This window comes from Falco naumanni, chromosome 9, assembly GCF_017639655.2.
Source record: "Falco naumanni isolate bFalNau1 chromosome 9, bFalNau1.pat, whole genome shotgun sequence".
Taxonomy (NCBI): domain Eukaryota; kingdom Metazoa; phylum Chordata; class Aves; order Falconiformes; family Falconidae; genus Falco; species Falco naumanni.
This window is the reverse complement of record NC_054062.1, coordinates 29,935,847-29,963,691: the sequence shown is the minus strand read 5'-3', so window position 1 is coordinate 29,963,691 and position 27,845 is coordinate 29,935,847. Positions and strand designations below refer to the sequence as shown.

General features: G+C 42.7%; 1 protein-coding gene across 1 annotated transcript; it reads left to right on the top strand.

The window, feature by feature from the left end:
• Window positions 1-169: 169 nt before the first annotated feature.
• Window positions 170-27,844, top strand: ZNF488 (zinc finger protein 488). Its single transcript, XM_040607420.1, has 4 exons — window positions 170-321; window positions 14,297-14,519; window positions 18,661-18,889; window positions 20,803-27,844. The coding sequence occupies exons 2-4, from the start codon at window positions 14,301-14,303 to the stop codon at window positions 21,984-21,986; spliced, it is 1,632 nt and encodes a 543-aa protein (XP_040463354.1). The 5' UTR covers window positions 170-321; window positions 14,297-14,300; the 3' UTR covers window positions 21,987-27,844.
• Window position 27,845: the final 1 nt, after the last annotated feature.

Sequence of the window (27,845 nt, the reverse complement as noted above, 5' to 3'; positions counted from 1 at the left end):
GCGGCTCCTGGGGGCGGGGGGCGGCCGGGTGCCGGGGGGAGGCCGGGGGGCAGGCGCTGCGGTAGGCGTTTCCCGGGGTCTGCTCTGGGCGGGGAGCCGTGGCGGGGAGGAGGATGCCGCCGTGCTGGGGCGGTGCGGCGGCGGGGGGCTGCCGGCGCAGCTCTTGGGGGGCCGGGCGGCCCCGGCGGTGGGGTGAGGGCTCCGAGGGGCCTCGGCCGTAGCGGGATCCTGGGGGAGGGCTGCGCCCCGCGAAGCGGGCACGGCGGGGACTCCGGTGCCGGAGAGCCGCTGTCCGCGGACAGCCCGGGGCTGGACCCCCAGGTGAGCGGGGCCGGGGCAGAGGGGGCTCGGCGGGTGGGTGCGGGGCCGCGCCGTGCCTCCCGCCCGGGCTGCGCTGCCCCCCCGGAGCGGGGAAGGGCGGCGGCGGGGGCCCGCGGCGTTCCGGGCCGTGCCGGCGGCCGGTGCGCACCGAGGGGGCGACGGGGCCGGATAGGCGGCTCGAGGGGGGCCCCGACCCACCCGGGCGCTGCCGCAGCGCCGGGACCTGCCGTACCGCGGGCCGGGCTGCCCGCGGGGATTTGCCGGGGAGCAGCGAGGGCACGGGGATGCCCCGTGGTGACCAGTGCTTAACCCCGACCTTGTCACAGCCCGCTCCGATGCGGCGGCGAGGGGCCCCGCGGAGAGCCCCCGGTGCGGCGGGTGCCGTCCTTAGGCTGCCGGGGGGGCGATGCGGGGGCGGCTGAGGGCGGAGGGCAGGCGGCGCCCCCCAGCCCCGGGGGCAGCGGTCCTTTCCCTCCCGGCTCCGCTTTGCTCGCCCAGACCCGCCGAGCATCACTCGCCCCTCTATTGCTTCCAGCTCTCCGCAGCTTCCAGCTTCGGCAGGTGATCGTATCGTGGTGGCTTTAGGTACTTACTGAGCGTCTAATTGCTTTTCAGAAATTGACGAACTTTCTTTGGAATTGCTCGCATTGTTATTCTCTGTTTGTATCTAATACAAGGATATCCATGTTCCTTGGCAGAAATTTCCTACTAGTTAAGTAAGTTACAAGCTGTTATTGCTGGCACTTTAAAATGTCACATTGATCTTTACATTTGCAAATCCTTCCATGAAAAGGTTTCTGTAGGAATTCAGTCTAGTAGAAATGTTTGAAGCATTTTAATGACTTTATTCTGTGATCCGACAAGTACTAGTTGGGAGAAACATTAATAAAAACTTGATGGAAGACATTATTTTTACATATTTTAGATTTTTAATATAGTTGCTCTTAAATAAAAAGCAGTTGCACTTATGCATGAAAATCAGAATTTAATAATAAATCCTTGCTCAGGAGCTATCTCTTATTTTGGCTTTTAAAAATGAAAAAAATAGTGTTTGACAGCTCTTGTTACCATCTATTGAATGGTAACTAGGTGATATTATTGATGGTGAACATTATTGAATCGTAGTAGAGACAGGGATTTGTTTAGGCAATAAGAAGATTGGGAGATTGAATTTAAGATTTATTTCTTTTCATGTGTGAAACCACACCAAAGCATAAGCTGCTCTTTGAAAAAGCAAAATTGTTCAGTATTTAAGCATTTCAGTATTTCAAAGCAAAGTAGGACTGCCTTGTAGAACTCTGTAGAGATACCACCTTATGAAAAAAACCAGCTTTATAACCATAGAAATATTAGTGTAAAGTCAAAATACTACTTTAGCTTCTATTATCTGAACATAATATAACCAGATGAGAAAGTACAAAAATAAATTCAATGTAAAGAATTAGAGATTGTATGGAAAATTTTGCAGAGGGAATTACTTGGCTAAATCCTAGTATGTTATATGCGGATATTTCCATGTCTGTTATGCTGTGAATCAGTTAGTATGGTTTTCCTGCAACACAGACATATGTTACTTGCAAATGCTATTAATAAACACCAGGTCAAAGTATTTTGTGGGGGAACATTATTTTATAAAGTCAGACCTATTTTAATTTACAGAATTCACTTTCCATTAAAAGGTTTCTTTGCTTTACTGTAGTGTCAAATCTGTTGTTTATGTTGTTCCTCACAATTTCACATTTCATGGTGTTCCTCAGCTCAGTTACTTGCTGTTATTGGGATTGACATAATGTAGTAAATTTAGCATTAATGTAAATAAGGTGAATGTAAGTTAATGTTACTTAGTATTGTTGAAGAAATCTCCAGTATTAACCACATGAAATTGAATGCTCTTAGTTCTAAAATGTTTCTCTTCAAATACAGAAGATGAACATGCAAAACCACAGAAGATTATATAGCTGTATGTATAGCTATATGTATAGTTGTTAATGTATATGTGCATGTATATATATGTGTACATATATATATGTATATGCTTGCACACCAATATATTAGTTTCATAAGAAACATTTGAATAGAATAACATTTTTAAAATCAAGAGCTACCAAAAATTAATAGCAGGATTGTTAAACAAGAATGTACCTTATATATATTGAACGTCGATCAGATAACATAATTCTTTTGATTTGTGAAAAGAAGACATGAATGTGAGCTATAAGAGAGAGGAAAAATGATTTGTGACTGTTTTATCAAGTTACACCTTTTCGTTCAGTCTGTGTTTGGATTGCGTTGGTGGTTCAGCTGCCTGGCTGGTTGTTCCTGTTTCCTGTGGCTCCGTGTAGGGAATGGTGGTTTTGTCTGCATCGATGCCTGCCTGAAGGAACAAATGCACAAATCTGTGTGAGAATAAATGTGTTGGCACAAGCGCTGTGGTTGGTGGCAATTTGTTAGCACAATTTGCCTTGGTGCCATACTCCTATTTACGTGAATCCAACGTGGATTTTGCTGAAAGTGGAGACACGTATCTGTGTGACAAGTAACTGTTCTACACTATGATGACAGGTGACTAGTTGCCTGCTCTGTTCCCCCTCCCATGGAATAACTTTGTTTCTTTAAAACACGGGTTTATTCTGTGCTTTTTTTGGTGTTAGAAAAGTAAAGGCATTTTTATGTCTGCTTTCTCTCCCTTCCTGGTTGTCCCCTATAAAATTCAAAACTGCTGTGACATTTTGGGGTGTTGTGTCTGTTGCTGAACGGTGAGGAATGCCGGAGTGGCGGGAGCAGAAATCAGACCAAGTCTCCGAGGTGAACACTAGCAGGGTTCAGGTGTGGAATATGAAATACTGTGTGCTCTGAACTGAAATATATCCAAACATTGTACTGCATGTACTATGCAGCTGAAATTACGTTAATTCATAACATTTACAGTCTGAGAATCCTCAAGCCTGGCTGAAGAGTTAAAACATGCTCCCATTATCCTACAGGAGCTCTGTTGTTTAGGTCTTAGGCCTTGAAACCACAAGAGCAAAGCGGTGGATGAAGGTAATGCTTCCATTAGACAGAACAGCTGTAGCCCAGTGAAGAGTCAGCCCTTCAGTACAGTGCCCTGCATGCAAAAATTTAGTCTGCGAAAGCCAGCAGACTACAGAGCTGTACAAACTCCTTTCTATCCACAGGTGGATTGTCTGACTTATGGCTGACTTGTGCAAGCCAGTACCATCCACCAGGGTCCATTAGATCAGCCGCAGTGCCAGACAGAAGCACTAATTCTGCCTCTGGGGCCAGCCCAGCTGGAAGGGGGCATTGACGTTTTATGCATCATGGAGCCAAACTCCTAGACCCAGTCTGTCTGAACCAGTGGGAGAGCAGAAAAGATACATATTTCATCCTGTCTAATTAGAGCAGGATGGTGTTACTGTTGCTTATTGCCCAGCTGGAAACATCAAGAGCCCTCCCAGTGTCTGCCATGCATTTCTTGGATTCAAGCACTGGGAGGTGTGGAACAGAGACCTCAGCGACTCTGTCACTCATGTTCCACCAGATTGAAACCCTCCAGTTTACTACAAGGTCTGCCAAGCAAAGAAGGCTTCACGTGGAGCTATGCAGGCATGGATGTGTCACACATCCCAGCAAATCAGTATTAACCAGGTTTTCTTGCCATGTGGGATAGTCCGTTCCTCTTCCTGCCATGGAAGATGGTGGCAGTAGAAATAGGGTTCAGTGTGGAAATTTCTTAAGAACATAGGGAAGTTTGGTGCTAAGCTGCCATTTGCAAGTCAGTGGGGCTAGAGTACATAACTCTACTGGGACTTGTTCAAATCTCTTTTATTTTTTTCATCAGGCTAGATCTGATGCTCAGTCTCAGGCACTTTGTTCCTAGGCTTTAGGTAAAGAGTGGAAATTGCATCCTTGTGGTGGTCTTGGAGAAGTGATTCAATCTGCATCTACTCTACGTGTCTGTGAGCTATCAGGCATCGTGAGTGAGCCCACTGCAACTTTCCCTTTCCTCGGTGAAAATAAGAAGAAACTTGGAAGATATTCTTTTAATCTGCATTTCTAAATGGCTGCTGTATTTCACAAGACTTGCTTAAGGCAAATGTGGAGCTTGAGTATTTACTTATTTCCAAGCAGGGATTTTAGCTCTGTCTTCTTCATTATTCCCACTGAAGTTTGAGAGATTGTTCATAATAAAAAGATTTGGCAGCTTCATGATTCACTAGGCTGGGTATCCAGCCAAGATACAATGATGGCTCATCAAGAGCTGTCAGTTTACATTGCATGTACTGGGGATTTCAGGTGATGGAAGACAGTCTAAAGACCATAGAGCCTTAAAATAGTATGAATTGGAGAACTGCTCCCTGATTATACAACAAAATTGTGAGCACCCCATAAGCTTGGAGGTCTCTGATTCACAATAAAGCCTCCAGAAGGAGCCAATTTCTGGAATCTCAAAGCAGACACCAGGCTCTTCACCCTGAGCAGCCTCATGCTGTTTTCAGGGGATGCTAGGCAGCGAGTTTCCCTGTTTCTACCCGCTCTTTTTAGGGGTTTGTCAGGTCAGAGTTGTGCAGCTGCTGTACAGGAAGGTATGGTCAAAGCTGGGGATGCCTGGTATGCCAAGGGAAAACCATTTTCATGCGTCAGGCTAGTTCAGTCCCAATTTTATTCCACGCTCTTTAGATTCAGTTCATTTTTGCAGTCAGCTAATTCCCCCTTGGTGCATAGTTGTATTTCCTTCTGCTTCTTCCCAGATGCCTAGCTCAGGCAAGCTGTGGGGACAGAGTCATCCCAGGAGTACAGGGCATATGTTCAGAGCAGCAGTACATCAAGGGCTATGAGGAACTGAGAAGTACTTACAGTATGCCCCAGTTGTAGCCCTGGACAGTAAAAAAAAATTCCAGTCTCCACAGGTTTTATTACCATTATCTCAGTTATTTTATCAGTGCTAACTGGGCTCTTCTTAAGACATAGATGGGAAGTGGCTCACTGGCAGGAAAGGGCCCTCTTTGGATCAGCTGCTCCTTTGCTTCTGTGCAGAATCACTGGGATACAAATTTGCCACCAGTGAAAAAGGGAGGATGAGAGACCATACCCAAAGCTTGGAAATTCAAGGAGTATTTTCTATGGGCTGTTTCTCAAAGATGGACAAGTTGCTAAACTTGAGACTCAAAAATAAGTGACATGACTCATGGTTGTTTTTTGTTTGTTTGTTTGTTTTTAATCAACAGAAATTCCTTCCTTTCTAAGGTAATCTAAGGCTTTTGTATACACTGGTTCAGATACAATGGCTGTCTGAGGGGTAGCAAACCCACAGCTCACTTTGTTCATCCCAAACAGACTGGGAATGGGCAGCACATGGCTATATCTGCCTGTTCTCTCCATGTATACTTGTACAATTTTCTTCGTGTATGTGGGATTTTCAGCCCTATGAAGGAACCCCTTCATGCCCAGAACGAAGCAGCTCCCAGACTGGCACCCAAGCTGAAGCACAGAAATTCTGTCTTGCAGTGGCAGTGAGCTAAAAGAAATGACTTGTTTAGACTTTTCGTGCTTTAAAAGAACCTTCTCAGCTTGTGATTTAACAGGTTTAGGAAGCAGGTTGCAGTTTCTTTTAGGATTTATTTTGTGGGTTCTGGAATTACTTATTTTATCTTTTAAAACAAGAATTCTCTATTCCTTTCTTTAATTTCCTGCCAATTTCCTTCAGTTTTAGTTTTGGTTCTTCTTTGCAGTTCACAACTTGAATGAAAATAAGAATAAAACTTTGCACAGAAGGAAAGGAAATGTCTAAAACCCAGGAAGTGGATTTTCTCACTTTTCCATCTCTGATTCCCTTAGAATTCCCTTCATCTGTTAAGAATCCTCAGTTCCTTATAACAACAGAGAATAATAAATGCTGCAGACAGAAGCACTCTGTCTGCATCAGCTCAATTCCTTTAATATTTGTAGTTTATTGTGCATGACACTGCATGTCTGATCATGGATTCCTCAGACCAACAGACCTCCTATTGAAATCAAAGGCAGTTTTGGCAACGGCTACAGGAGTGCATTGGCATGAAGTCACAGGTTACGCGCTTCAGGGAAAATGCAGTCATGCTTTTTTGTAGAGAGGAGTAAGTTAAAAGGTGGAGTAAATGATGGTTCCAGTATTTATTATTTCTTTTTTCTTTCCTTCAGATTTGTTGACATGGCAAATGCAGAGGCATACTCTTTACATTAATCCCTGCTCTGGAGAAAGTCTGGAGTAGATGTAAGAATGGTTGTGGAGGCTGTGGAATGATGCTTTCCAGGATCAAACATTTTCATTAGTTTTTATGAGTCACTTCGGTGAGGGTTTTTTTTTCCAACTAGGATACTTGCTTTGAAAGTGATAGCACTGTATGCAAATTAATCCACAGATAAAATGGAATGTAAAGGTGAAATCAAGAAGCTATTGACATTAAAAAAAGTCAAATTCTTTTAAGAGAAACAATTTTTATTATCTCCTTCCATTTATGATTGTGAAGAGCTGAACTAACTAATTAAGTTCTGACTGAAAAGGTTCCCCTCTTGCAAAGGTGATTGATTTGTTTTCTTAACACTTGCAAAGTCAATCGTAGTATTATGCAAGGCTACCAGTGCTTTTATGACCACCAAGAAACTCCAAGTGAGGCCACAGTTCCTATGAAAATAGGAGGCAGGGGAGTCCTTGCTCAAACTGGTCTTTCAGCTTTTGGGAATTTGCAGACATTTCTTAGAAGAGCTTGCAGTGACATCTGAAGGCCGTATAGTAGAAAATCAGGGATCTGAAAATTAGCTCAGAACTGTTACTATGCCCTTCTCTGGCTTCCCTGCTCTAGGAACATTTTTCTCATGAGCTGAGAGAGCTACGTAAAACTTTTTCAGGAAGGCAGAAGCTGCAACCCTAGTTAGTTAATGGGATGATATGCAAGTGCTAGGAAATAGGGAGAGAGGAAGAGAAGGCTTTCTGCAGGGGTCCAGCTTGGAAGAGCATTCAGAGAACCAAAAGATGACTAGCAATTTGTGTGCTGCTTCTGGGAGTGTGCAGGCTGGGAGAGTTGCTGTGAGCACTGTTTCATGCGCTTTTTGATGGAACATCCATAATTGCATAATGCATAGGGAGTTGCCTGCCCACAGGTACTTGTTGTTTGACAGATCTGTCACACTTCTCAGAAATCAAGATGCAAAATCCATCACTCAGGGACATGGTATATGTGTATCAGATACTCTCTGGGGGATGAAGAGTCCATTAAACAGCAAGTCCCTAAATTCATCCATATGAAGAATCTGCATCTGTGACAGATAGAATATGGAGAGTACCCATTGTCCAACAGGTGATGTGACTCTAGTGTGCTTCTAAAGCACTATAAATATTAATTTTATTTCAGCCTTTCAGAGGCATGTGTGGGTGAGCCCAGAGGGATAGGAACTGCTTATGCAGAACACGAGTGAGAACAGCAGGATGATGTTGCATGAGGGGGATCGTGTCCCTGGGAGGCAGTGGCACTCCCAGCACTGGCGGTTTGAGGCAAACATATCATTGCCTGCATGACACAGAGCTGAAGATATGACCTTCACAAAGAGGCTTGTGACAGAGTTCTGTAAACTTTGCTATTTAGTAGAAGAAAAGTGAATTAGTTAGATGTATGACAGCTAGCAAATCTGTAAGAAATTGGAGCACAGCAGAATTATAGCTCCTTAAAGGAGGTAGCCAAAATGTGGAAATCATTAACATAAGGCAGGAGTAATCAGTTATGCGAAGTCTTGGAGAATTCTCTTGTGATGATCATTTTCTCAGTCCTTCACTCACTGTGAAGAATGTGAGAAATTCACCTACTTCATCCCATCAGAGGAAAATGCCAGGCATTCTAGTATGCTTTCTCTGTTTCTCATCATGACTCTATTTGTAGGTTCTTAATGACTTGATTTAGACTGTGAAGACTGTTGGCAAAGATGTGAGATTTGCATTGAGACAGGATTTAGAATTAAACAAGAGTTAAACTACTGGATTCATGGGTTGGTGTAGAATTCTCATTCAGGTTCAAGTCTGACGTTCCTGAAAACTAAGGAAAATTTGGCAAAACCCAAGAATTCTTGGTTGTGGCTGGAGTTTTGTCTTTAGATTATAACCACATGAAAAACATGTAGAGGTTGGTTTAGATCCAAATCAAACTTCCTTCCAAACTGAGAGGCATTTCAGATTTATATTCTGGCCTGCTTGCGCATCATCTTACTTTGTTTTAGCTCATTTCTGTCATCTGCTTGAAGCGTTGCAGGCAGTGCTGCTGTATTTCAGCAATGCCAAGCTATGTGCTGGTGCTTTCAAGCTATGAGGTTGCATTGCCTGTTATGCAGCAAGCCTTCCGCACTGCATGCTGCCACAGCTCAGACACCTGCTGACCCCTCGGAGAATCCAGCAGATGCCCCTCTGGCAGCTGTCGAACCTGACCTTACACACAGTCATTTCTCAGCTGTCTCTGTGTTTGCGATGAGTGGTGGTAGACTGAAAAGAGCAGAGCTGATTAGGCCCTGGGCAATCTCATGCCTATAGCCCATTGAGATTTACTCCTGTAAAGTATCAATGAGCATTTCACTGGACATACTAGGGGAAGAGTACCGGGCAGATTTAGGCTTGGGATACCGCTAAACTTTCCTGAGCTTTGCTGAAAAGGCACCTCCATGTACATTTTTCAGACACTACCATCCTCAAATCTATGGGACAAAGGTAAAATCTATGTTAGCAAACTTTCTTAAAAAGTGCCATGCAGCCTGGTAAGTTTTTTTAACAGCAACAATGATTAAAAAGTGATTTTTAAAAGTTTGCAGTGTAGAAATGCGTTGCCTAGGTTGTCTGTGTGTGCATGCATGTGTGTACCCTCTTTCATGCTGCAGCTGCTGAGTTGCACGATCCAGCCACAATATTGCAGCGATGCCTGTGAAGCTTTCATAGATACTTAGTTCCCTTCACCTTTTACTCCTGTCGTCTGTGGTCCTTTTATCTCCCTTCAGCTCACCTGTTGTGTTTCCTTTGCTCCACCAGAGTGTTCAGAAAGTAAATCAATTTAATTTCTCTGTCTCCTCTCAAGTCACGTTTCAAGACTCAGTCTTTACTTCTGAGGAGATCAGTGTTTCAGTTCTCCAAGATAAGGGCTGAAGTTACCACACAAGCCCCTACCACCCCTCACCTGTGCAGGAGGCAGGACTTGTTCCAGTACTGTCCTGTGGATGAGTCTGCACCTTCCGATGGAGCCCTCTGAATGAGTGCTGGCCCAGGTCAGGACTCCCCCAGGATGCAGCACATCTCTTTGCAGAGGTAGTAGCTCATTTTCGAAAGCTGTGCAGTCATGCTTGCTTGCTGTTACCCCTCAGATGATGAACTTGCCTCTGTTACACAAGCTGAAAGCTCGTCCATGCAGAGGGAAGAGCTTTCTCATGCTGTTAAGAGATGGTAGGAAAAAGATTTACCCTTTTTCTTCTAAAGACATTGCGGAGTGTAACCACTCTCCACTCTAAGTACCAGCAGCACATCTTCAGCCTACCTTCTCTGTTTCAAAAAGACAACAATGTCAATTTAAATTACACTCCCTGCCTGACGTAACCATGACCAGACCCTATAAACCCCAGTGCCTTTGGAGGCACCTGGCCTCCTGTCTCAGCAGAGGGTGGCAGAGAGAATGACTCTCTCAGGAGAGAAGCAACTCATGCCCGACAAGGTACTCGGAAGCTGCAGTCATGCAACACGTTAAGGACACCGGGGACTCGGGGATGTCCTGCTGCTGGTTAGTCTTTGTGTTATACTGAGGTGTTACACTAGATGGTGCATTCGACAAATTATTGGAGGAGGTTGATCTCCCCATGCTGAAAGCTCTGGGCACAAGGCTAACGGTTAACAAGCCCATTTGCTGTGTACACATAGTACATCCTTTTCACGACTTTTCAAAAAGTTGACCCTTCTGTGCAAGGGTTGAATGTGACTACAGCTGCCAAGGCATCACTTTGAGACTTTAACATTTATACCTGTAGGTTCTGGGGATTTTTTTGCCCGTTACAGATTTTGACTGATTCAGAAGTCACAAGTCACAAGCAAAACATAATGGCATGTTGCATTTGAAGGATGCTCAAGTTTGGATAGAAGAAAGATCTGTTAGAAAATATCTGATATTCCTTATTAACCTGCATTTCCTATCTCCCATCAGTCTAGGCAAATTAAATGGAACTGAGGACATGCATACACTGATTTGTCTGCTGGAGAATAAATATTTATTTACCCTATGGCCAGATACCTTTGCCATAGGGCAGTGTAGCAAAAAAATTGGTTAGGTCAGGTCACTTAAAGAATTACCACAAAAGAGTTGAGTGAAATAAGTTTAATGTGAATTTGTGGAAATGTGACTACACAAGATTCGATGGCAAGGTTCACTTTATTACTTACTACATGGAGTAAATGCACAGAGATAAATCAAGTTGAAAGTGAGTCATATCAAAGCCGTAAGAGGGTAAAGGAGATCCTCCTGCTGAGTCACGAGGTTTGGAGCAGACTCCCCCTTCTAAACTCTCACAGAGTTTGGGTGCGGCTGGGTCTATTCCTAGTCTCAGACTTGGACAACGGATTGGATCTAAAGGGAAGAGGCAGAGGGCGGGCGGGAGGAGAGATTTTGTTCACAATTCAAGATCACCTGTAAGATTTTAGCTACAAAGCAATGAGATACTTTTTGTTTTAAATCACAAAAAATAACCTAACTACTTCAAGCTTGCAATGTGTATTATAACAATGCATACCTGTTAAAAATTTGCCCCCAAGTTCAGTGAAATATATCAAATGCCTTTTGCATTCCTCAGCGGGTGAAGGGTTGAGCCTGGAGGAGCAGGGGTATCAGCCCAGGCCCCATCATCGACTTTCCACGCCGGTCCCCCTGTTGTCACAGACTTGGTGGTTTGTGAGCTCTGAGTGGCGTCCCGCTCAGAGGGGGATGCTGGGCACAGCCTGCTGCGGTCCAGGAGAGCTCAAGGGGTGTCACTTTAGGACGGCTGTTTATAGGGCTGTGAGATGGTTGGCTTTGGTCATCAGCAACCTGGCTGCAACCCGAGTTTGTAATTTTCTCAAAAATTCCAAGAACACTGTTACCATTCCACTGGGTGTACCACTGAGGCTGCAATCAGGCAGGAGTGTTCCAGGGCTGCCAGTGAAGAAGCGCTTGTCTCCATTCTTCTTCCCTGCTTTGGCCAGTCCATGGGAGTTCCAGCACAGGCAGTGCCATTCTCTGCCCTGGTCGAGTAAGAGTTACTGGTACGGTGAGGGGTGCTTCACTGCCCAACTCATGACTCAAGGCACTGAGGCCTTGTTGGCAGCTCCCGGGTTGGTAGAACAGCCCAGAGGAGGGGAGAAGTGCACCCCCATCGGCAGTGCTCCTCATGAGGAGTGATGGCTTCCCACTCCCACCCCAGCAGGGAGGCTTAGCCTGCAGCAGTGGGACAGTGCGTACGGGCAGTGCCTCCTGTGCCCAGGGGATTTGTCCTTGCCCTTCCCTTTGGGTGTGTGGAAGCCCTTCTGTATGCAGGGTTTGGGACAGGGGAGTAGGCAGCACAGCAAGTGGTACACAAATGGCTGGTAACTGCTGCCACCTTCACCAAGGAGCTCCCAGGAGCTGCCCAGGCTGGAGGTGTGGGCTCTGCCTGTGCTCTGGGAGCTGGTGGTTGCAGACCAACCTTGCAGAGTGCTAAAGCATGTCCTGCCCCGGGTGAATCTTTCTGTTATGGCCGAAATCACTAGATGGTGCTGTTACACGTGAATCTTAGGAGCTTTTCCTGGGTATCTGCACGTTCTGAGTCTTGGAGAAATGCTTTGTGTTAGGGTTGGGTTTATGGTCTTCTTTGAAAAGCTGCTGCAATAGAGGAAAGTAGCAGGCAGCGCAGGTAGCTTCTTCAGACCCTTGCATCTGTGCTTGGGCTGAGATTTCTGGAGGAAGAGGCCGATTGCTGACAGGTGGCACCCACCCTCTTCCCAGGGGAAGCGTGCGTGCCCAGAGCCAGCATCCTTCCCCAGCTGTGAGGGCTCTGGCTTCTGCTTCCTCTGGATGACAGCAGTGTGCCAAGGCACAGCATTCTCTGAGTTTACATGGAGAAATTCAGGTGAATTTCATAGGAAAGGAAATCTTAGTAAGAGGAGTTGTCTTCTAGGCTCATAAGTGGGTAAGTAAAATAATGTCAACAAAGATTAAGAGTTCCCTGAATGTGAATTATTTAGAATAGCAACTGGCTCAGGTTATAATTTATTTCTAAACTTTTTCTTATTTAGAGAGAGTTTTAAGCATTTTAGACCTCAAATTTATTTTATGATTGGTTTTTGGGTTTTGTTTTATTTGAAATAAATTGACTGTTTACATTTATTAAAAAATGATATGTAGTTTAAATGGAAACACACACATACACATGAATATCATTGCATTTGTTTAGGTAGATTTGATATATTGTAGAATTGTATACGTAGATCCTATCATTCTGTTGTCATACCAGCAGTAACTTTAGGAGATTATTGGGAAACCAGATAATGAAACTCACCATTAACAGAAAGCAGAAACCAAATTTATCCTTCTTTGAGCAACTAATCTCTGGCAAGCCTCCCAACCTTTTTTTTTACCTTTTATGTTCCACTCTTTGCCTTGGTTGTCTGATTTAGCCCTTCATCCTTCAGATGTTTACTACTTACTGAATATGTAACCACGTATTTTAATATTTCCAGGGTAGGGCCATAGACCTTGCCGACCAGGAAGAAATTATACTGGATTAACTATAGTGATTTAGAAATTGATTTAGTTAAATCAGTGCAACTCTCCTGAGCACTTTATATCACTTCAGTTTAAGTCATGAGTCAGTGAGTAACAAATCAATTCTGTTGGCAGAGAGTGAGAAAGATTAGAATGGATCTTCAGCCCTTCTATCTCAGTATTTATTAGGCTAAGACCTCTTCAGGGCTTGTTGCTGTTCTCTTTAATTTTCTCTGCCTAATGGACCTGATCCAGCTCTTGATGGCATAAATGAAGGTTTTTCCATGACCTCCAGCTGGGAGCTGGAGGTGGCAATATCTTTATTAAAAACGTAGAGAAGCTTAGAATGACAAATAACTCAAACTTGCCTCTTCGCTGTATGCAGAGTTCTCAGATAGTGGCTCATATTGTAGAAATCACCTCTGCTCTGAAAAACGTAATATTCCATATTCAGGGCAGAAAAAATTGTCCTCTAAAGACAGCAAACTCTACTAACATTATGCAAAGAGTATCACCATGCAAAGAGCCATAGTTGGGTGAGATTTTCTGAACAGCAGCAGATAAGTAAGATCTCACATGTATTTTGAGATGGGATGAAATTAATATTTTTGTCAGTCTCCACAGATTTTGTGCATTCAGGTTAGATAGACTTGGGACTCTGGTTATTCCTGGTTTTGTACTGGCTTAACCAGAAACTAGACTGATGTCGCACACTCAAATCAAAAAACACAGCTTTTTCAAAATGCACTTCAAGAAATGCTTGGGGTTCTTTGTGTGTGTATGTGTTCTGCTTCTCTACCTTTCTTCACACTTCTACAAACTACTACAAATAAGTAAGAAGGATATCTAAGAATATGCTGAAAAAGAATAAGTTGAGTTCCACCCACTGAAAATTTTGCTTACTGTTCCTAAAACTTCTTATTCCTGGCTGTGGAGAGTAGCAGTGTAGCAGGAGTTGAACTCTTGGAGTGCCTGCCTATTCCAGAAAAGAGTAACTCACTTGTTTACAAACCTAAGATTTTGGTTTAGTGCAAAGTTATTTTTTGCTTTCTGAACTGGATGCTAGTATAGCTGTAAACTTTGTAAGCAAAAATGTCCTGGCATGCTCTTAAAATTCACCTACAGCTCCTGGAAGTCTTTACATTGTAAGTAGTGATGCCCCCTTCCACTTCCATCTCTAGTCCAAATGTGATTTCTTGTTTATTTTACAGGTTTATGATGGAACTTACATCTTTGCCTAAATTCCTTTGGACAAGTGACAACAAACTTCTGCATCACCATTTTCCGGACATATTGGCTACTGTTCATACCACACAAGATATTCCTGAAGAAGTTGTTTTTGGACCATGCATGCTCCAGAACACCCTGCTGGACACTGTAGCTTTTATTGCTCTCAAATGTTCTGAGAGAAGGAACATCCACTATGTATTTAAGGTAGGAGGAAGCAGCATTTAATGTTAATCATATAAAAAAGGGTTACACCATCCCTGAGAAGGTAACTTTGCTGAGGGGCAGATTTTTGGGTTTTTTTCAGCACAACTAACAGCTCCTTCGAAAGGGGAAAGCAGTGCCTTTCTGGTTTATGAGCTGTAGACTGGAGGGATCTCAGTGAAAACTGTTTCTTTTGCAGGAAGAATACGACCCACTTCTGTGCTGACGTTTGATGGCCTGCTTCAGCACTGACCGGGAGTAGGAGGAAAGATGGACAAGTAGTTTAGAAACTTCATACTTTTGTTTCGTCCTTACAAAGGACACAGGAGGCTTATCAGGAGGTGTGGCACCCTGTAAAAGCAGAGAGGGAAGACTGTGGCATTGTACCGATTCATGCAGGTGGTACATTCACAGCACTTACTGACAGATCTGAGCAAGCGTTAACCCAGTTTCCTCAATTATCCGTAAAAATAAAGCACGATGGCAGTGACCTCAGGCTGGATGAACTCTAGAAGATATCAGCCAGGCAACTAGTCCTCACAATCTTCAGGCAGCCATAACTTACAGCTATTAGTACATGGACCTCCGAAAGCTACCTTCGGTATGCTCGTCTGTGTTACAGCTGCACTTTTCACTGCAGAGAAGCTACAGAGAGATGTCTGTGAAACAAAAGGAACTGTCCTGTAGGGAAAGTCAGAAACCCCAAGACTGTGATTGAGTGTTAATTCTCCAGCTCTAGTTCCCATTTTTTTTTGTTCCCTAGCCCCTGTTTATCATAACATTTTCATCTGGACAATGCATATTTCTCATGCTGGCCTCTTACCTTGCTTTTCTGGGTCTTGGAGTGCATTTCAGTCACTGTTGGTCTAGGTGAAGACAGGGAGGTAGTGTTTTACGAAGGCAAGCAAGTTTCTCACACACTGTGGCATGGATGGATCTGGGAGAGATCCAGGTTCTGCTAAGATTTCTGTGTTCTGGAGAACAGAAATCCCAGGGAGTATGTGTAATATGGAAGATGCAGCTGTTGCGAGATACCTGTTTTGACACCTTTGCTTTAAACAAATTAAGAAAAAGAAGAGGCTTCAGGGTTTTTCTGACTGTTTGTTTGAGTTTCCAGCAGAAGGTTGCTTGCTTGTGCAGTGTTATTAGTACTCCAGGAGAACTGCAAGCTCTTTGGAGAAAGATCTCTCCTGAAAGGAGGCTTTATTTATGGAATATTTCTGTATTCCTCCTGGGAGTTTTGGAATGACTGTAGACTCAAGAAAGAGCCTCAAAGGGTTTCTACATTGGAGGAGCCCCCCAGAGGGATGACTTTAGTGTTTTGCTACATTTGAGCAAAGTAATTGTTATGCAGCCATGAAATTGGATGCCTGAATTGGCTCAGATCTCTGTCTTTTGGCAGTAAATACATAAATTCTGTGCAAGTAGCTGTTTCAGATGCAATCGGTGGTCCCATATCCTGTTAGGTACTCATAAAAAGTAAACCTTCCAGAAATCAGGAACTATTGTTAAGCTCCTAAGTCTGTGTGTAGACAACTAAACAATTCAATCATGATAATACGTTGTTATCATGGCACTGAGGTGCAAAACAAGAAATGGGTTTTGATATGCTGGCTATGCTACGTACACAATACACACAGTAGTAATTTGGCAAGTGGGTTCTTTGTAGCTGAAGTGCATGTTCATCACAGTTCGGCAGCACTCCTGCAAGGCTTTGGGAATACTATTTCTAACAACGGTTTCCTCATCTTGAACTTGCACGTTTAGTACAAAAGGGAGCTCTGTGTTTCTTCTCTCATCCTCTTGGAAAACCTGATTTGAGCTCCTTGGGCCAATTTGTGTGCTTGGGCAAAGAAAATGCCTTGGCCGCCATTGGCACAGGTGGCTCTTTCTGGCCAGTCATTTATCTCAGCAAAGGAAACTGGCCCCTGACAAAGCTACCTGTCCCGCTGAGGTCCTCTGCCCCTTGCATTTGGTGGGTTCCAAGGAAGAGTCTTGTTTTCTCCCTTCTCCTCCAGCCTCGTTCAAGTCAAGGAAGCCACATAGCCTCCATAGTCCAGCTGTGATTGACCTTGTTGGGCCGTGAAGCTTTTACCTGATACATGGTTGCAAAGGATTCATCTGAGGGATGGCCATCTCCAGAAGAGAGTGGACTTGCAGTGTTTGTAGTGTCTTTAAACACATGGGAAGACCGAAGCTGGAGCATGCTTCTACTTGACAGCACCCAGATCTTATGTTCTGTCCTTTACTCCACTTTCTTTAAGCTCTCTCAGCTCTTTCCTTGGCACTCTGGTTCCTGGAGCAGCTGTGTTCCCTTTGACTTTGCTTAGGGCATTGGGTGGATGCTTGGTATTTCTGAAACACAGAAACTAATAAATGACAGCCTCTGTCATAGCTATTAGTTACAACCACTGTGTGTGGGTGGGTGTGCTTGTGTCACTGTTAGACTTTTGTATTTCTCAATCATTGTTAATTACTATGGCGTTTAGAGAGAACTAGTTGCAGGGCATGCTGATTTATTTTCTATTTTATTCTTATTAACTCTTACCCTATTTGTCCCTTAATGTTTCATTCTTGTATGGAGCTACTAATCTGCTCATACTTTTTATGGTAGGTAATAGTCGGACAGAGTTAAAAACAGAGAAAGAAATAACCAAAATACTGTTTCTGATACCAAACACGAACAAGTGGCTGCCTTGCAATTAGTGAAAAACAAAGAGCTATACATTGCTTGGGGTGAAATTTAGATCATGTTTGTCACTGGACATTTTTCATTTCCAAACTTCTTCCTTTCTAAACAATGACTGAGTGCTTCAAAAATTAGTTGAGGCTTTTTGTGCATGTAAATGTTGCCCTTGATCGCCCTGTGTTTCAGCCTCCAACCTATGAAAATCTTCCTCATCTTTCAAATACTGCAGAGGACGTAGATCTGCTGTGGTAAACACCAAGGAAAAACCTATAAAAAACCAAATAATTCCCTGTTCAGAGCAAATGCAGTAAAGTAAGATGAGAGCCACACACTGAATGAGGAAGACAAAGCCAAATGTTTTGTAGCTTTATTATTTCTGGAGCATGGTCAACCTGTGAGTAAATGAGTCAAGAGTCCTGTGGAGAAAAGAGTATATGTGAGTGAAGATTGTGCTGTAATATACACACAGAAGGGAAATTTAATTTGAGCAGTAGACTTAATATTATTTTTTTGACTTCTGAGTGCCTGACCTTGCAACCCAAACAACATTTTTTAACTTAATTTGTTCGGTATTTCTGAATGCACACATACTGAAAGTAAATCAACCCCTCCCAACTCTGAGAAATAATTTATTGAAAAATAGTATTCTGCTGAGTTTTTTTCTGTTTAGATACCTTGAAATGAATGTAATCAATTTATTAAAGGCAGGAATAGGAATGTATAATTTTATTTCTGAAAAAGGAAAGAGATCCTGCAAGTGCTTCTTATTTGTATTTATTAAAATCTAATTTTTATGTAATCTATCCAAACATTTATATATGCAGATGTTGTCTCCTTGGAGTGTTGAATCAAATAACCAAGATTATTCTTGCACCTCCTGATCCATACCCTCTCATGTCAGTGAAAAACTCCACACGCAACTGCCCAGAGTGTGTGTTCCTTTCCAGGCTCACACTGCACTGATCCAGGGGTCTGCACATCTCATGCCCTGCAGACCATAGTGCTTGCACTTCTCCTGACTCAATATCCCATTTTCCCGTGGGACTGAGATCCCTGCTTGCAGAGGAGCACACCTTACGTAACTCTGTGATCCACGCCTGATACAGTCCCGTGGGACAACCTTCATCAGACAGAGGACGTCATCCTTGCCATGAGTGAGCTAGAGACTGACAAACATACGAGCCCTGGCATTGCCATGAGATGTTAAGTGTAAACATCGGTGTCTCCTCTCTCCCATGCAGCTGTATTCCCAGAGCTCCAGCGCTCACACTAGGGAAGCCTTCTCCCTATGATGACTTTGGATGACTATGGTGACCCTGGCGTATGAATTGGGCTCACAGCTTTGGCATACTGGCTCTGTGTGAGGCAGAAAACAGGCTTTGGTCTAGAATTTGATGGAAATCTATTTTGCATCCCAAGACCTGAAACTTCCCTTTTTTGTGTCCTGTCTCACAGGTAGATGTTACATCTGTGCACAGTCCCACAGGACTGCCTTGGATGAGACTTGTACAAGCAGCTGCCAATAGCAAGGAGCAGAACCTGGAAGCTTACTTAGAAAACAGTCAGTTATATTATCGCTCTACCAGGAAAATCAACAAAAACGAGGAACTCCTTGTCTGGTATGATGAGGAGCTTTCCTGCCTCCTGGGTTTCAATGAAATAAAAGCTCAGAGTCCCCACAATGGTAAGTACCTAACTGCTGACTGCAGGGGTCAGTGAGCACTGAAGCGATTCTGCAACTTCTTTAGTATGCAATAATCTTGTAATACAGGAAATAAAACCCGTCTAAATCCTTAGCTGGTCAGCTAAGAGAAAAGACCTTCTGCTTTGGGGATTGAGCTGGTGGCGTAGAGCAAGAACAAACTTGCAGTTCTCAGTGCCATTGTCATTGCTACTTTCTAGCAGAGGATGGTGCGCCCGTGACTAATGCTGAAATTTTTGACCTGTGTAATGAAAGTCTATGCACCTGACTACCTTGGAATCTAAAAGCCTCAAATACCAATTGGAAACATGCCTTTTTTAGCTCCTTGAGGAATCAGGTATAGGCTAGTGTTCAGCTTTAATCTTGTAAATGAAAAAAACACTAGTACTTAACCACCCAACCAGTACTGCATACAGCACAGTCTGCCTATTTAGAGTGGGACACAGTGGGAGTGAGAAAAAGGGCATGATTTTAATTCTGAGATGTCGCTAGAAATTTATGGATTTAAAAGAAATTGACTTAGAAATTGTTGAAAAAAAACCACCTAGATTATGGAGAGACCAAGCAAATCACTGTCAGGTCTATGACAGGGTTGACTCCAGCTGTCATTTGCTCCACTAACTTTGATCTAGTTAGATTGGAACAAACCCCTTTCTACATTCCCTTTGGCTGGTTTAAACACAGTTGGTTAGTAAAGGTGTAGATTGGTAAGAGTATGAGTTGGTAAATGTATATGGTAATGTACTTGCCTGTAAATTAATATTAAATTAATATAGACACATTTATAGCAGGAACCCACTAAATAATTCTAACCGATTTCAGTGTATTCTGTTAGCTTTTGTGTAGACACACGCTGTCAGCCCTTCAAATTTACCAGGGCAAAGTGTTACCTACACAAGAAACACTGTATCTAGACTCAGGACTTTAAACTAGCAGGTATAATGTTCCACCCAAATCAGCAGCCTTATTTTCTTGTAAGAAGTTCAGTTTCGGTAGTCTGGGAAGTGATCTAAGCTGTGGTGAGCCTACAAATTAGGGGGTTGTAGTTCTGCACAGCCAATGTATGAACTTGCCTGCATATCCCAGGCCTCAGGTGGGGTCTGGCATCATGTGCATTTAAAAATTCCTGTGTGTTGTGAAATAGCGTAGCGTGGATGCTGTTTGCAAAGGTTAGGATGTGCCATATGTGTCTCGGTCCCTGAATTATGTACCATCTATTCATGGGCAATCAATCGTTGCGATGAATCAGAGATGCAGTACATCCGAAGGCCAGAAGGAAATGGTGTTCCCCATTCCTCCTGCCCACCGCTGCCACTGTTTCACTTTGAACATTATTTTCTGTGCCTTAAGACAACAGCAGTTTGCCAAACGGGCATGAGTAAGGGCTTCAAGCATTATAGTCAGATGATTTGTGAAAGGTATTAAACTTCTGGAGTATCCTATGCAGAAAATAGAGGCTCATGTCAAAATCTTTGAGTCCAGGTCTAAAAGACATTATTGTTTGGGTACACAGAATTTAACATTCAGCCTGTATTAAAGCCAGTGACTGACATAGGAAATGTAGACCAAAATCTGGGTTCAGACCTCAAATTATTATAAAATCCATATGGTTTTATCTAGAACGTTGTGTACTAGCCATTTTAGGTAATACAAACTTGACTTGAAAATCTAAATGAAAGCATTTCTACAAGTAGCACGTGGACGCAAATATGAGTGAACCATTTTCCACAGCAGCAAGGGACCTGATTCTGCACTGGCATTAGCTTTAACGTGTAATCTTGTATGACACAAGGGATGTCTCTGGTGTTTTGTTTGTGTTAATGACAAGGTCAGGATCAGCATCCATACATGATTCTACCTTTGCAAAACTTATCATCTGTTGTCTGTTTCTGCAGAGTTGAGATGCCAAGAATGTGACCGAGTCTTTAAATGTGAGCATACCTATCTCTCCCATGTCCGCTTCCTATGTGCCCCAGAGAAGAGCACCCTGCTATGGAAAAACTTTCAGAACCCTAAGACTGAAAAGAGCAACTTATCTGAGCAGACCACGAATTTCCACAGCCTGGCAAGGGATCTAGAGGTCAAAATTGCAGCTTGTAAAGATGATGCCCGTGGTCTCACAGGAGAAAGAAGAGCAAAATCTGAGGAGGCTGAGAACAACAGGAGCAGGAAGACTGTGTTGTTGGAGAAAACCAATAATCTGAGTGAAGAACATAACTGTGGGGGCAAGGAAGAAGCTGGGGGAGAGCATGTATTGGCTGGCTCTTTCTGGAAGCTTAGTTCAGGAAGGCAGTCAGTTAGGAGGGATGCTTTAGATCAGAAGCAGAGTGCTTTCACCGAGGTCAGGAGGATGAAGGAGAAGGTGAGGAACGAGAGACTGAAGGAGCCAGAACAGGAAGATAGCACGGTTCCCCTCGGTAAAGAGCAGGTATCGAAGGAAGTGTTGCTGAACTCCTCCGGTAGTGCATTCTCCTTTGTGTGGCCCACTAGAGCCCGAGGAGAACAGAAGAGTGCTTTCAGCAAACCCAGTAAGTGTCTAACAGAAAGAGCTGCAATAAATTCTTCTCATCCCATAAGTGAGTCACCAAAGAGCCTGGGGGAGCTGTCTGGCCTCATTGCCACCACAGACATTATGTGCTGCAGCACTCTTCTCGATTCCAAGTTCTTTGTCAGTGATTTGTGTAATGCTCAAATGCTGCAGACAAGCATCACTCGGAGCAATGTTTTCCCATATACCTCAGAACCATGGCCCAAGCAAGCAGGAGGACAATTACAAAACACAACCACCACTACTTCTTCTTCTTCCTCCTCCTCCTCTTCCTCCTCTTCCTTGACTCTTCTTCCTCCCACCTTCATGTCCTTTGGAGTGGCTGCCCAGAACTGGTGTGCCAAATGCAACCTGTCCTTTCGCATGACATCTGATTTAGTCTTCCACATGCGGTCACATCACAAAAAAGAATACTCCTCAGCTGAATCCCAGTGCAAGAGGAGGCGAGAAGAGAAGCTAACATGCCCCATTTGTCATGAGTACTTCCGAGAACGCCATCATTTATCCCGGCACATGACTTCTCATAATTAGAGCTGTGCAGAAAGATGTCACCAAGTGACTGGGCAGGTTGGATAAAGAAGGGGAACATAAGTCACTTGTATCCATTTCTTTTTGAGTTTACATTAATTTCTTAAAGGAAATCACTGTTTACAATAATTTATAATAGATGCTTTCCAAAAAAATATAAAACTTTTACAAGAGTCTGCGTTGGTTGTAAGTTTTGAAAACTCAACCTAGCCCTTGCCAATCTATTTTTGAAGAAATAAAAGAGTGAAATGAATACACATACAGTATTGATTTGAAAAGACTTGGGAACAAAATTGTTGTTTTGCAAACAGTTTTCTTTGCTTGTATTTGATTTGCTGGTGTTTGTGCAGTACAATGTAAATACAGAAGTAACAACCACCTCATTGAATGAGGAATCTTTAAGCACTAAAAAAATCAGAGCTTGTATGCTAAAAGAAAAGAAGTTACTGTTTCTAGCAGCTTTGGTGGACTTTTACTCCTTTATGTTAGCTGAATCGGCTCTCTCATCAGATTTGTGAGTCTGAGTAAAATGCTTCTATCTTACTGTCTCCTTGGCTTTGAAGTTAAGACTGTCTGAACTTTGTGATCATCAACAACTGACTGATAGACCGCCAAAAAGGATGTGACTTATAAATCAGTATATCTGAGTTCTACCCTATGCTCTGCCACTTTTGCAATATCTTTTATAAAGTCAAATCAACCTGGATCTGTATCAAAATGTGACCTATTGTCAATGTTACTGTCTAGGCAGTGAGCACAAATTCTGGCCTGATGTGTGCTTGCAAGATCTGTGTGACTTTAGCAGGCATACAGATCTGATGGGTGTAGAGTGTGGCCTGTGGTTTGCAGGCTTTGGATATGCTAAAGGAAGCAACTGGAGTATTTGAGTTACTATTAGCCACTGATAGATAGAATCTGCACAGTAATTGTGGATGGTAGGCTCTGTTCTGCTAACACCTAGAAGAGGAACATCCTTCGCAAAATGACACAGAGATACATGAATTGCATTGTATTAGACCATCTTGTCTTTCCTCTGTTTTCTACATGGGCCAATTCCAGCTTTTTTTTAAAAGAAAGTGCCAAATCCTCTCTATAGCCTGTCCATTTGTGAGTTCTTTTTATTGCCTACTTTGGTTTGAGCTCTGCTTAGTCTCAGAAGCAGATGAGCTTATACTGTTCTGGGTGCGTGGGGGTAGCAACAATCCTGTCCACTGTTACTGCAGCTCACCTAATTAGCCTTTCCCTACTTTTTTAATCTGTTAGGGGCTTACTCTTGGTAGCTTATGATGTGTTCTTCAAGTGAGCATTCATCTCTCTTTTGGATAGTATTCTTTCAGGTTGTCTGATGTTTTTGTGGCCTGTTTCTGAGCCTCACCTGCTATTATTCCCTTTCAGATAGAGGATGATCAAACCCCACTCATTTCCAAGCTAAAAGTAAAGGACATTGCAATATGCTGCATATTATTTCCCACCATACTGATGACAGAGCTCAGTGTTTGCTGCACAGTGGACAGAAGTTTTCTCTGAGTTCCTGTGATGATGCCTAGGCTGATAATGCAAGTACCAGCAAGTAAACACATCTGAATTATAAAAGCCAGCCCAAGAGTCAGTTGGGTTCACCATATTACACTCATTGTCATCTCTTTGAAGATTTCTATAAATCAGGAGACTGTGTTCTTCCCAATATATTATTGGTGAACATTAATACATGGCTGCTTCCTATTAACATAAACATTTGACTTACTGCAGACCAGCCACTGGCTGTGCACCCCAGCTTTACTTTCCCAACATAAAGTTATTAAACTGTTTATATTATGCCTTTGAGTTCAGAAGATATACATTGAGACTGGAGGTCTGGTTGGATTGTAACACAGCTTTCCAAGGTCAGTGGTGGAAGCTCTTTCACTGGAGTCATTAAAAAGCAAAATGAACAAAAGCTTTGAAACATGGAGCACAGGGAAAAACCTTGCATTGAGCAGGGAATGATGTGGTTTCCTTCTAATCTTTCCATCTCTATTTTGTGTCCAATAACATTTACTGTGTAAGGAATATATTTATGGCAAGGTTTAATGGGCCAAATTTCACTCCATCTAGTTTTATCTGGGTGCCAGCCAGTTTACTGTGAAGTCAGTGTCCATAAAGTGTAATGAAGGACTCCATGGTGTAACAGCATTCGTATGTGGTTAGGTTTACAGTTCCCATTAGTAGTTTAGGCCAGATTGTGATCTCATTTATTCCAGTGCAAATCCAGAATAATTCTATGTTGCTACTCCTGATTTACATCAATTACTTTACGATCAGTCTGGCCCAATATAAATAAGTCTAAAGGTTTTTTGGTACCTTTGCCGCAAAATGTTCTATTCTGTACTTATTGAGAGATGCCATGTTTTCTTAACAGTTTTATTATTAGAAACCTAGCTTCAGATTTCTTCTGGAAAAAGACAAGACCAGCTGTGTAATGCTCCCCAGTGTTATGCTGGTGCATCGCTTCAGCGTTACTCTGCTCCAAGGGCCTGCTTTTTCCAGGGTGCTACACCTGGCATATCATTTAGATCAGAATGAAGCAGCAGCAGATCTCACTGGTTACAGATTTTCTCTGATTTTTTGTTGGTGTAAGTGATCTTGAGAAAGTGTGGAAAGTCAGCCACTGATAAACAACTGCTGAATTTCAAAACCTCTTCCAATGGTGTGTTAGATCTACATCCTTAGAGGTCTCACCAGTGATCAAAGTTCTTCGTGCCGCTTATGGTATGAGGCTTAAGCAACCAACAAGGCTACAGGGAGAGAGAGCTTTCCTTTATGTCATGAAGTGTTTTCTTTGTGAAAAAAAAAAATGAAAGGTTAGAACTCTTACCCAGTTTCTTTATGGGCATACCTCAGCCACAGCAACTTACATACTGTGCTGACAAGCAATGCATAAATGCCTCCTATGCACAGACAAGCAAGAGAACCAGTTCCGAGAAGTGGCAAAGTTGATTCAAAATGCAAAAATGAAGAGAAGCAGTTTTTAATCAGCTTTATTTCTGGTACCATCCTCGCATCCTCCAGCTGCAGGGGCAGCGCAGTTTGGTCTGAGCATGTAGTGACTGGGGTTTTCCCTCCTGCAACATGGAATTCACACTGCAGACAAATGTGTTCAATACTGCCCTTGCTACTTTGCAGTGGCTGCTGGCATAAAAATTGAGTGAACAGATTGCTTCTTATACTTGACTGCTTTGTGAACTAAGCCTTGTTTACACACACAGCTGACCAATATGATATTCTGTTGCCTGCTGCACCTGTGCTGACATCACAGCAAACCAGCACAGATGCCAGCGGAACCAGGACTTGATTCCTTATATGTAAAAGGAGCTCTTGTGTAAAGCCCCTTGTGCAGGCACAGGGAATGTCTTACGTGTCTCAGGTTTAACTGAGTGTCTTACCTAAGTTGGCTTACATAAACCAGGGAGCTTATCCAAAATTATTGCAGATCTTATGTCTTTAAACAAAAATTTTCTTATTAAAGCTGAGTGAACCAAATATTGCACAGGCAGAAGGAAACCTAACGAGACAAAGAAAAACAAACTTCTTATAACTGAGTCATGCCGGAAGCTTTTTTTCCCTTATGTCTAGAAGTCTGAACATTTGAATTGGTGCAGATGAGAGGAAATCCTGCTGGAGGAAAGGCACTCTACTAGTAGAGCAGGGGGTCATGAAGAAGTAAAGCAACTTAAGGAATTCATGAAAGGCTGCATTCTGCCCCAGTGCAATACTGTGATTTTACAGCAGGGATCTGTATCTTTTCTACAAGTAGAAATGCTTGGAAGAAAAGAAATAGAAGATTTTGATTTTTTAAACAGGATGAGACAATGTGAACTGGTTTGTTTCCTGTCTTTGCTAGCAACTGCCTGTATCGTCTTGATCAAACCAGTTTGTCACAACATCTGTTTCTGGATCAGTGGAAAGGGGCATAACACAAAGCTGTCGAGCTTAGCTTTTCAGGCTGTGTTTCTGCAGTGGGTTGTGAGTTTACTGACAGAGAACGCCATGTTAGGATATTTGCTTACTCATTGATCCCTGAACTTTTTCCATTGTAGATGTGTTTCTCCATCAAAATGGCACTCAGACACACTTCTGAAGATTATATATTTACTTGGGTTTTTTTGAGGCAGTTTTCCACTAATTGATGCAGTCTGTGGCTCTCATTGGTCTACAGAGCACAGTTTGAAAATCACTGGATTAAGGCAGCTTTTGTGGTATGATCAGGGAAGACTACATGAAAGGCACTGTCCAGAAAGCAAGAATGCATCATTTTGTAGCAAAAAAAAAAAAAAAGAGTAAGATGGCTGACATTTCTTGGTTAGAGTTCTCTGGAGGAGAACTCTCTGAAGGAGAAAGATCATACTGTCAGGAGGCCTGATATACCAACTCCTTCCTTCCTGCTTTTAAAGGGAACACAATTAGGATTAAACTTTAGGAAGTTCTTCTAAGTGGGATGTTAAGGAAATGGTGCTATAAACTGTGGAGTGTCTGTGTCAGCTCTGGAACCAGAACAGAGAAGGGTGGCAGTTTCAGCATGTTCCTGTTATGCTGTGGAAGAGCACTTCTGAAATTGCTTGTCCCTCACTAACAAAACTTCTTTCTCATTTAAACCACAAACCATGGATTTTCTATAAATTTACATTTATAGTTTTCTGATGCACAAACCTTTCGGTGCAGTGTAATTTTCTATACAATTACAGTCTGTTTTTTTGTGAGTTCTGTTGATCACACTGTGTTGTGGTCATGGTTTGGTTCGAGCTGTTTTACACATCAAAAATGCCAGGTGGTGCCAGACCTGGGGGACATACATACAAAGCAGGACTCTGGATCTATGTCTTCCTTCACACTGTAGAAGAAGGTGGAAGATCCATGCAGAAAGCAGCTGTGGGAAAAAACGTTCTTGACTGCATAAGTGACAGAGATCTCTTTAGTTCCGAAAATGCATGTCCAGATTTCAGGGAAAGTTCTGTTACCTATCGTAATTCTAGATGTTCTTGAAGTATTTGGTACTTCTAAACTGTACAATTGCACTTGCTTCTCTTGCTTCAGTAAGTCCTACAGGCTCTGCCTTTACATGTATTTCCTTTCTGTCAGTTCTGAATTTACCACCTTTCAACTGCACTGTGTTCAAGTGAGACAGGATAGGATATAGCTTGTCTGTCCTGCTTGTTATCCCTCCATTCTGAGATAAGCAAGCTGGTCTTTTCAGTATCTTCAAACAAGAAGTTTCCTGTGGTCCTACTCTGAGCAAAAAGTACAGTCTAATACAATTTACACTACACTGTGTCCAAGTTCTAAGCTCATGGAGATGGGAATAAATATGATATAGCTGTTTGTGAAGACAGGAAAAAGTTGTCTTTTAACACACTGGCCTGTATCATGCCTGACAGTTTCAATGCTAATTAGCCAGTAGATGACCTATGAAATAGTAAATAATACTTTGCCAATTAATAAAGTTTGTCAAGGTTGCACATTAATTCTCCAGTGAAATCGATCACTTCAGTAAACTAACAGTGCTACTGATGTCAAATGGACTCACCAGCAAATGCATCTTCATTGTTTGTTTTCCCAGCTGGATTCCAATTTCTAGACATAATTATTATTCATAATTACTTACCATATTACTACGGGAAGAAATTATTTGCTATTTGTGCCCATATGGTATAGCTTTTGGTTCTTGAATGGATGGCTAAAGCTTTTAAATGTTGGGTTTAACAACTACTATTTTTTGTACATGACAGCACAACTGATTGTGTTTAGGAAAACAAAGTATATCTGGATCATTTAGATATTAAAGAGGCTTAAAAGACATTAGAAGAAATACATTAGTGTTGTTTACTC